The sequence below is a fragment of the Gossypium hirsutum genome, chromosome A07 (assembly GCF_007990345.1).
Source record: "Gossypium hirsutum isolate 1008001.06 chromosome A07, Gossypium_hirsutum_v2.1, whole genome shotgun sequence".
Classification (NCBI taxonomy): Eukaryota; Viridiplantae; Streptophyta; class Magnoliopsida; order Malvales; family Malvaceae; genus Gossypium; species Gossypium hirsutum.
In genome coordinates, this window is record NC_053430.1 from 50448044 (window position 1) to 50458746 (window position 10703).

At 36.2% G+C, this 10703-nt stretch overlaps 1 protein-coding gene and 1 non-coding gene across 3 annotated transcripts; both read left to right on the plus strand.

The window, feature by feature from the left end:
- Positions 1–800: 800 nt before the first annotated feature.
- On the plus strand, positions 801–7052 carry LOC107952752 (protein PEP-RELATED DEVELOPMENT ARRESTED 1, chloroplastic). Of its 2 annotated transcripts, XR_005930676.1 has the most exons (10): positions 943–1349; positions 1791–1946; positions 2723–2791; positions 2913–3083; positions 3939–4082; positions 4655–4813; positions 4939–5004; positions 5168–5227; positions 5418–5547; positions 6752–7052. XR_005930676.1 is itself a non-coding variant. In XM_041117978.1 (9 exons), exons 1-9 carry the CDS (start codon positions 1017–1019, stop codon positions 5460–5462), a joined length of 1203 nt encoding a protein of 400 aa, XP_040973912.1. In that variant the 5' UTR covers positions 801–1016; the 3' UTR covers positions 5463–5743. The 2 variants fall into 2 exon arrangements, 1 of the variants encoding a protein (XP_040973912.1); XM_041117978.1 differs by lacking the exon at positions 6752–7052 and having other exon boundaries at positions 801–1349; positions 5418–5743.
- On the plus strand, positions 823–895 carry TRNAK-UUU (transfer RNA lysine (anticodon UUU)). The gene has a single exon. It is a non-coding gene; the product is annotated as a tRNA-Lys (tRNA).
- Positions 7053–10703: the final 3651 nt, after the last annotated feature.

Here is a 10703-nt window from a genome sequence, read left to right on the forward strand (position 1 = left end):
AGAGAATTTTTTAATTCAATAATAGATATATAACTATATTTTTAATATAACATATATTACTATTGTATAAATTTTTTTTTACAAAAATTTAAATAAAAATAATTTCTTAAATTTAAATTATATGTGTATTTGGAAAATTATAAAGTAATTGGTAATTGTTTATAATTACCTACTTAATTATTTTAATTTTCAACCCTCCTCTAAGAATTGAAAAGTGTAATTAAAGTGTTCCAATTACAATCAATTCAATAAAGTCTACTAATTATAATATAATTACAAGTAATTACTACCAAATCTAATTATTAGGTGACTTTCTAAAGACTATCTAATCATCGAGGATAAATCTTCCTTGAATAGAAATAGATGCTACGATAGCATATGTTTTCTAGTCAATCAAACTACGAACTTTCTTGGAGGGGTCAAAAGTTTCAACCTCATCCATCATGGATACGTATCTACTCAGAGACTCCAAATTTCACGAAAAATTTATCCTCATGACACCTCCTAATCAAATTAGAATCTCTCCAAATTACCCACAAAATGATCATAACAACTCATAGAAAGTTGGTCTCAATTATCGCTAGGCAGTCTACGGTGCATGGAAAGATAAAGTACTTATGAGTAAGTTGTTCTAATATCCCATGGCACTAATTGTACTGCTTTTGTGCTTTACCTTTTGCCCTCGTAAACAAAAAAGAAAAAAGAGAGAGATCTTATAAAACAATGGCCCCTTTTTGTTTCTCCGCTTTCCAAACGGCTTTACATTCATATTTACTTTTCTATTAATTATATAAATATTAAGAACTCCATGAACTCGCCAACGCGGCCTTAGCTCAGCCGGTAGAGCGCATGGCTTTTAAGCATGTGGTCGTGGGTTCGATTCCCACAGACGGCGTTTTGCTTTCATATTTTTATTTTACCTTTTTTATAAGAACCTGAATTAGGATATGTATTATTTTATTTTTTGACCTCTGGTATTTCTCCAAAACCCAAACCCCTCCCCCTCACGATAGAAAATGTTGCAGAGCAGTGTCTTCTTCTCCTTCCCTAGTTGTTCCGCTCCAAATCTTCCTTCGCTCTTCTTCCCCACCTCAGTCCCCTTTAGCTTCTCTACCCCCCACTTCCATTGCCAAATAAAACAACCCAAAGTAACGAAGCAGCAATTCTTCTGCCGCGTGTCCTCCAGCTATGAAGTTGGTGCAGGCTATCCTGATGAAGAACTTGAACGAACTTATAAAACCCAGACCCAACAACTTCAAGACAGTCAGCACTTAGATTCTTCTCAGTATGATGCTTTACTCAAAGGAGGAGACCAAGTCATTTCTGTTCTTGAAGAAATTATTACCCTTGTAAGCTCTCTATTCTTCTTTCCTTACTACTATCCTTTTAAGAGGTTGTCTTTTGAAGGATGCTTGAATTTATTTGTGGTGGATACTGGTTTTAAGGGCATTAATACCCACAAGTTTCCACCACTAGTTGGCAGTTTTAATATGCTTATGAAAACCTTCTAAGACATGTCTACGGACCCCACAATTAAGCTGCAACAGTAGTTGAATTGTGACTTTGGACTTTAGCTGCCTGTTTTATGTACCAGGCAGTAGCTACCATCTCTGTGACTTATATTTGTATTGTTTGCATCCTATTATAAACCAATTTTTATTTTCAGATCAGGCTTTTCTGTGAATCATTCTTTAGAAAGTTGAATCCCTCTTCTTCAGTCTTCACAAAGACTGTGGTGATTAGCGAATTGCATTTTTGTCTTGACTATCTGATATGCATCGTTGGTTCAGTTGGAAGATATGAACATGGATGAGGCATCTGAGGAGGTAGCAGTTGAGTTAGCTGCACAAGGAGTAATTGGGAAAAGGGTTGACGAAATGGAATCAGGGTTCATGATGGCTCTAGATTACATGATCCAAGTTGCTGAAAAGGACCAAGATGATAAGGTAGTGCAACTTTATTTGTGCATTTGTCACGTTTTTTAAGGTTCAAGTGTAGAATATCTCTTTTGCAAAATAGATGTTGTAAGCATTTAGATGCAGTTGTTCAGGTTTCGAATTTGTTCACTGTTCAGTTGGATGCTCTATATAAATGAAGCTTTATTTACTTTTGACTTTGTTATAAATTAACCAGGCTCCAAGAGCAAGCTATATCACATGCCAAAATTGGTTCTTTCGAACTGTAAATATTTTTTCATGTCTTTTCATTGTGTATTTTAAGATGTAAGATGACTATAATGTTTATTGAAAATAAGAATTTCAGCATGAGTTTGTCAAACATGATTTGAAGAATAATTGAACTTGATGATCGCGTATTCCATGTACAGCTCTACTATCTGCCTGATCTTGTCTGTATCCAAGACCAATTAAAATATTGTGTTAGCGGTGTTGCCAGCTTATAATACTTGTCATTGTGGTTATTTGGCTCTTGTTACAGAGATTTATAGCATCAATTGAGACTAGCTGAAGGTGCCATCCCCCTTTTTTCTATTCCTTTTCCTTGATGTAGGACTTAGAAAGTAACAGCGGCTTAGGACTGCTTCTGGTAACCAACAGTGTTTCTTTATATGTTATCTGGGTTTTAGTTGTCAGTTTGACGTCTGACATGGTTTGAGATTGCTACCCCTCTTTTGCTAGTTGTCGGTCATTGTTTGATCTCTTTATCAGTTGATGCTTGTCTCTCATGTGAATAAATTCAAAATGGACTTTCTTTTTTAATACAGCGAAAGTCGCTGCTTGAGGTGATTAAGGAGACCGTGCTGGCACATCTCACAAAAAAATGTCCTCCGCATGTAAGGATGTTCCTTGAGGCCCAACCCCGCTGTATCTAATTCAACTTCAGCATAAAGTTAGTTATATAATAGCATGATCTCGATGCTAAGTTGTTTTCTCTTGCTTTTCCTTACTCCCAAGGTTCAAGTGATTGGACTTCTCTGTAGAACACCCCTGAAAGAAAGCAGACATGAGCTACTACGCCGAGTTGCTGCAGGTGGTGGTGCTTTCAAAAGTGAAAATGGCACCAAAGTTCATCTTCCTGGAGCAAATCTAAACGATATAGCAAACCAGGCTGATGATCTACTAGAGGTATTTATTCGAGAATCTTATAATGAATCATGCTTTTAGATGTTGTCTGATATTTATGAATTCTTCTAAGTTGATAGATGCTAGAGCATCGAGGAGATTTTTTGCATCCTCATTAAGCATTTTCTTGATATTTTATGGAGTGCATTTTAATTTTTAAATTATGCTGCTACTGTTGATTATTTGCCTAAGAGATGCTGATGCACCCAAATAGGCCAGCTTCTACAAATGGACTGCAATTGTTTATGCTTGTTTAGTATACAGTTAGATACTTTGAGATAGTATTATGTTCAAAAAGTAGCCATTCACAGTGCAACTTATTGGATCTACATGCAAATTTATGTTGTACGTAACTTCATACACGACTTGCCTCTTGAATTATATCCTTGATTATACATTATTTCAACAATGGCAACCGGAAATATCTTTGATTTCACTATTTATGAATTTAAATGTTTCAACCTCCATTGCAGTCATTGCTGCTTTTGATATGAAAATTTCCAAGTTTAGTTTAGTTTCAGTTTTCCTTTTTGGTAAATAATCCAACTTTTCCTAGGTGCCTGCCTTGGCATTGGGCTATTGCCTAGGCAAAGGAACACGTTAACTGTCGAGGGAATATTTCAAAAACTTTTGCTTGCTGAATTATATATTTCCCTGATTGTTATGAAAAAAAGGAGGGCAAGTGACCTTTTTGACTATGTTGAAAACCATCTGTTTCCTGTTACTATCATTTTAGATATTTGCTTTGTGAGACCACAACTGGGTGGTGTTCCTTTCTGTTAGTTTTTGTTTACATTGGCGAGGTTTGCTATGTTTCTTAGAATTTAACATTATTTTGCATTATAAATGGTTTTTCAGACAATGGAAACTCGGCCAGTTGTTCCAGATCGAAAACTACTTGCAAGACTTGTTTTGATCAGAGAGGAAGCTCGAAATATGATGGGAGGTGGGATACTCGATGAAAGAAATGACCGTGGTTTTAGCACTCTTCCTGAATCAGAGGTGTGCATGATTGCATTTATGAAAACTAAAATTGACTAAACTATGCTAAGCTTCAAATTTAGAAGCTATTGACGATTGTTAGAGAGGGGCCCAACCTGGATAGTGCCACAACAGGCGTCAAGCCAAAGCTATGTGGGATTTAACCTCATCTAACATTCCCATTCAAGCGAAGGCTTGCTGTAACAGCTGGGTGTGCAGGCCAACATGATGGACAATTAGAACAGAGTGAGAAATGATAAACATAAAAAAAAAAAAAAGCAAGACCTTAGTTTTAATACAATGTTAAAATACCCAACAAAACCAATGACCAACTTTGGTTTTGACATCATGTTGAGCATATGACTGAAAACTGATTCACAATAGGAAGATAGGCCTAACCTGGATGTAAGGGATGATAAACACCAAAACATACCCATGCAGAAATATACATTTTAATACTTTTTTTAAAAAATTATCTAACTTTTAATGAAACAAGATATTGATGCTCTAATCCTATAAAATAAATATACTTAAGTTTTTACTTTATTGACATTTGAATGATCATTGGCATGATTAAGATCCTACCTACGCAGGTGAACTTCTTAACAAAGCTTGTAGCACTGAAACCTGGGAAACCCGTCCAGGAAATGATAAAAAATGTAATGCTAGGGAAAGATGAAGGTGCAGACTACTCTGACACTGATGAAGAAGCTAATGCCAGTAGTACGAGACCCTGGGGAATTGCAGGAAGGGTTAGTTTTACATTCATTTATATACTTTATAATTTGTTGATTACAAGTATGGCTGGAATGGGTGACATGTATGCAAAATCATCGAGACTCTAGTGTATTCACTCTTTTCTTGTCATGTTAACCAGGGCACTGTTACAGGGAGAAAACCACTTCCTGTTCGCCCCGGCATGTTTCTTGAGACTGTGACAAAGGTATCCTTCAATTACACTTTTAAGCAACAAGTTTTTCACTTAATCTAATGGACCTCATGGCATGGAAACAGTTAATTGCTTTTCAGTGTATGCCCATGAATTACTTACGTCACCTTTTTGCTACATTCAAGATCAACAGTAATGGATTTCTTTGCATTCTTAGGTTTTGGGTGGTATATATAATGGAAATGTCTCTGGCATAACGGCACAGCATTTAGAATGGGTAAATTATCTTTTACCTTTCTTAGCGACTCCTAGAAATGAATCTCATACTTTCGTTTGGTTTGGCTGCCCGAATCATTAACTTCTTGTGTCTTTTCTTACTATATTTTATTCTTCTTTTAAACTTCCGTTGACGGTTTAATTGGCGAGCATCTATGTGATTTCAATACCTTTACAATATTTTAATCCAGGTTCATCAGAAAACACTTCAAGTTCTTCTGGAAATTGCATTCTAATTCTTCAAGCTACTTGTACCAAAAATTGGATTACATCATAATCCGCAGTTTACATCAAAGGAGAGAGATGATTCCATAAGTAGAGGTTAGAGAATCCTGCTCCCAACTATGAAATATTTATGAAATTATGTCATTTAGAAATTGAGCAATGTTACATGTACATTTGTTAGAATGAACTGCAGTTTACTATTTTGTATTTTGGGTAGTCTTTGTGGCCGAAGGTTGGGGTGGGTCCACGTTTTCCTTATGAATGAATATATGAAATTAGGTTAGTGCTGAAACTGGTCTGTTGATATACATGCATTTGTTGCTTTCTTTAACATTTTTCATTCCTCGTGAATCATTTACGATTTTTGTGCCTTGAACTAGAAGCAAAATAGGAAGACAATAACAAATCTTTACCTTTTCACTTCAACCTCCTACATAGATTTGGGTGTATATAGGAAACTTTTTCGAAGCTTTGTCTAGGGAGAATTATCCCAAGCATTCCCTTTTAAATGCCCCCACATATTGCCCCCTCAGTTCATTTCAAGGGACAATGATGGGTTGATCACATGAAATTTGGATTTGGGTTTGATCATAGCTGTCAATACTTAAGATTTTTATCCTTTAATCTGGGTTATAGGAAGCCACATTATCTTTTGTGGGAAATTCATTGTACTTGTTTAAGTTGTTAACCAAATCCTGAATGATCAAACACCTGATGTATTTATTTACTTAAATCATAGTATTGATGCATCTTGAAAGAGCGAACAATGATGAGGATTCGCAATCCAGTTAACAATGTTGGATTGCCATGTGGGGAAAGGTCCCACTTAACAGCCATAGGGTTATGATTTGAATGTTTTCAGAAGTAGAAGCAAACATAGCTACATATTCCCTCAATAATTTACAAAGCCTTTTCCCCACCACCCATTCTTGCCATTTTTCTTTGTAAAGCAAGTAGTGTTAAATGGACCACCCTGTTTAGGCTTGCTACACCATTGCCCTACCTGGGCTGTTTGGATCTTTATCTTCTTCTTGATCGCCCCTTAATCTTCTTTTCGATTAACCAATTAGAAAAAACACTTGGAATTGAAATTATCCCCACGTGAGCAGTCTTTTCAACTTGGTTGTCAAGTGCTATGGCGTGCTTGAAATGAAGCACACTACTTTTATCATGAATGAGTGGAAGGGTTTACAAGTCGCAACTCATAATTTTACTTTTCAACTTTAATGGAAGGAGATGAGTTGGTCTTGGTTCAACTGAAAAAAAATTTCCTTGTTAATAACAATTGAATCACATGCAGGTATGGGGCAAATGATGTTTCTCACAATCTTGTTGGATGGTAAAAGTCTTCATGTCACCAGACTTTCACTTTGCTCAATCGTCATATTCATCTTTAGCTCATATATCACATCACTTTTTAAGCAGAAATTAAAGTTAAAAAGAAGCAGCAACACCAGATCATGCTACTTAATTAAATTAAATTTTGTTTTGTATTCAGATTTATTGAATATTATTTCCTTCTTTAACTAATGACATGAATCAACTGTAAACATCAAAAGTTGATTATATATATAAAGCAAGCAAAGCTTAGCTTTTCTTCTCATGGGATTCAGAATTTGGAAAGAGACCAAACCACCTTGTTGAAAATGACTCCTCACTCTCTCGTGCCTTACCTTTTTTATTAAATCATCAAGGCAAAGGCTGTTCCAACGTATCTTTGTAATAATCATAAAATCTATCATTTACAAGTCAACCCAACTCAAAAACGATTTCTATTGAAATCAAGTCTTGTGTTCAAACTCCCTCTTTAAAAAACATATTTTTGGACCAATTTTAAAACATTCATGGATTAGTCTTGACGTTTATGGAGCGGTGGTTAAAAGTTTTTGTTAGATAATCGTTTCGCACAAGTTTGAATCGTGTTATCATCATCCCCACCTCTAATATTGTATAAAAAATATTTATGGATCAAAATTTAGGCATGATAACAAACTAATATTTACACATTTTTATCAATTTGACTATTATTTTTTTGGGTTAAATTTAGCCCTCAACTTTTTAAAAGGAATTGAATTTAATCAACAACCTTTCAAAAAGAAGGCTAGTTTTTAATTAGGCTTATAAATTATGGAAATAGATAATTTTTGGAGAGAAAAACGTAAAGCACGTCTAGCTGAACGCATTTTCCCTCAACAGTCAAATCCAACGGCATTTTGAATGTTGGTTGTGCAACCGTAAAAAAAGTTTAAAAGAGGGACAACAATTAGTTCTTTTTACCTATAAATACGCCTCAAATTTTTTTTCACTCACATCTTATTCTCTCAATTCTTTCTAATCTATTAACTCTCTCCATTTTCTCAAGTTCTTGTTCTAAAATTTTTTTATATTCTCGTTTAAAAATATTAGTTTTTTTTAATTATTTTGTATTTTATTCTTTCAGATTAAGCTTTCATGAATGATAATCTCTCTAATTTGTTTCAACAATAATCACATTTTTCCTGCTCATGCAATAATGGTAAGACGAAAATTTAATTTTCATTTTCGATTAAGTTAAATTTAATTTTTTTAATTATAATATTTTTTTGTTGTTATAGATAGGAAAATGATCGTGTTTTGGAGGCATTTATACATAATTTAACAAAACCTCCAATCACCTAAATTCATGGTTACTTGCAAGAGGCAGGATTTTTGCATACGTCTCGTATGCTCGGGGGTCGCAAACTCGATCCTAAACCCATCAGTGCATTGGTGGAAAGATGGAAACTCGAGACACACACTTTCCATCTTTTATGCGTCGAGTGTATAATCACATTAGAGGACATGACGTTACAACTCGATTTGTTAGTGGATGAGCCAGTCGTCACGAGAGTAACAATCGTTCCTGGTAAAGAGAATCTCCGTGTGGCATTATTGGGGAAGGTCCCGAACAAGTTTGATGGTGGTCGAATATCGATGAATTGGTTGGCAAAAATTTTTGAAAAGTTTCTTCTGCACGCTACCAAGGTCGTCAAAGAACAATACGTCCGGGCATTCATCCTTCAGTTAATTGGAGGCATTTTAATGCCCGATAAATCTCGAAATTTGGTGCATGTAAGGTGGCTACTACACCTAATAGAGTTCAAAGAATACAAACAACTCAGTTAGGGGTCATCCGTGTTGGCCACATTATATTGAGAGTTGTGTCAGGCCACGGGACCAGATAATATGTTAATTGGTGGTTGCTTCTCCTACTACCATCGTAGGCATAATAGCGGCTACCATTTTTAGGTCCTCGAGTAAACAACCCATACATGTTTCTTTTGGTGACAATGTAAAAATAATTTATTAATAAATACCTAATTTGTACAGTAAATGTTTTTATTTATTATATGTTTAAGCTAACTTATCACTTTTACGGATGGAACCATGGGTCGAGTTACGTGGGACTACTTGAGGAGCTGAAAGATATTAGGTTGCTGTTAGATCAACGCTCGGAAGGCGAGGGTAGTTACTTATTCTTTCGAACCTATATTAATTATGTAATGATTTATAAATAAAATTTCGTACATAACGAAATTTACAATTGTGCATTTCAGTTTAAATTGATGTCATACGTCGACACCGATATTATATCTTGCATCTCACCAAAAGTGTTGGTCGATCGGGAGATATGGGATGCAAATGTGTCGTTCATAGTGTACGCAGCGATGGAAATGCATGAATCGAACCGGGTGATGTGGCAATTGGGTGGAGGCAAAAAAATTCTGCCGGCATTACGAGACTTGAAGGAGCTGCACAAGGTGGACATGCGTAGGAAAAACGATAATGATTGCTGAGAGGTTCACAAGGACTACATCAAGGCTTGGGATTGTAGGATGAAATTCTTACCCATCCACGAACCATTTTTCTCAGTGAACACGGCAGCCTGTTTGGGGTACTTGTCGTGGTTCAGAGTCACCGACAAGTTGTATCTGCTATCAATGGATACGAGGAGCAGGCAACTTTGTCAAAAGAGGCAATGAAGACCGCCTCAGTAGTAGCATAGGGCCAGATGCGGTCACACGACGAGTTCATAATCGGCTCCGCTCAAAGAAACGATGTCTATGTCTACGCAATATCCCGGTCAGTTCACTCCATTTATTTCTGTTCATTTTATTAACCCCGTGTTTTTTCACAAGCATTGTACTACACACCATGCACCACTGCCATCGTGCCCAATTTTTTTGTTCTCGCAGATACATATTTCGAGGCACCGACGTCCCCCACATTCTACACCCTCATGCCGAAGTTGATGCCGACCCAAGTGTCGGGCTAGATGTCGATGCATGCACCGTAACTAATGATGACACCGTATAGACGTCAGTTCAGCAACTGATGTTAGTGTTGATGCCTGGGTCAATGTCAACATATTTGAGTTTTATGGCACCTTACATTATATGCAGATAGTGACACAAACACCGCCCGCATCATTGTTTTATCAGGGTGGGTTATCAACACAACCGTTTGCCTATAGAGTAGAAGATACATGATGGGAGGCTAGGACGTCACCGTACTCAAGTACGGAGGAAGGCGATGGAGAAGAAGACGAAAATGAATACAATGAAAAAGGTAGAGACAGAAATGAGTAAAAGGGTGAGAGTGAGAGTGAAGGCGATGATGACGAAGACGATGACAACGATCAAATTTATAGGCCCGCACTTTGGTTGTGCGCAGAAATCTTCCTTACATTCGTTGTCCACCACCCTACATCACACATTCTCCCCGACAACACAATTGATGTATTTTTTTATTACTTCTGCGATGTAAAAATATATAACATAAATAAAGAAATCATAAATTTTCATTCTAACACTATTTATCTTCGTTACATTCTAACGTGAATTATGCGTAAGTTAATAGGAAATATCAAATTTGGAGCATCAGAATAATTGAAGCATTGTAATGAATATATTCTTTGAAAGAAAATAATGCTATTGACGTTGAGGCTCCAAAGTACCTCTTAACACAGAACATGTTACTTTTGTATGCCCCAAGTTCCTAAAGTACCCACATAACCTCTTTTAACTATCATTCTAAATATCCATATTGTTCCGTATCTAGGTGGTATTTGAGCGACCTTTCAGTGCGAACTCATATTTCGTGCAGGACACTAACGACCACATACTCTCATTGAGGACGGGTAGGAATTCAAAACTCTATACTTTATACATGCACTCTAGACTGTACACATTGTTGATAAGGCGTGTACCCAATTCTTAGGTTCTCACATGTGG

Bases quoted from the DNA above. Each gene is read 5' to 3' on its own strand.
- LOC107952752 (XM_041117978.1), top strand. From the start codon at position 1,017: ATGTTGCAGAGCAGTGTCTTCTTCTCCTTCCCTAGTTGTTCCGCTCCA. The intron at 4,083-4,654 runs GTGTGCATGATT...CTACCTACGCAG, and splicing joins GCACTCTTCCTGAATCAGAG to GTGAACTTCTTAACAAAGCT. The intron at 5,005-5,167 runs GTATCCTTCAAT...TTGCATTCTTAG, and splicing joins TTCTTGAGACTGTGACAAAG to GTTTTGGGTGGTATATATAA.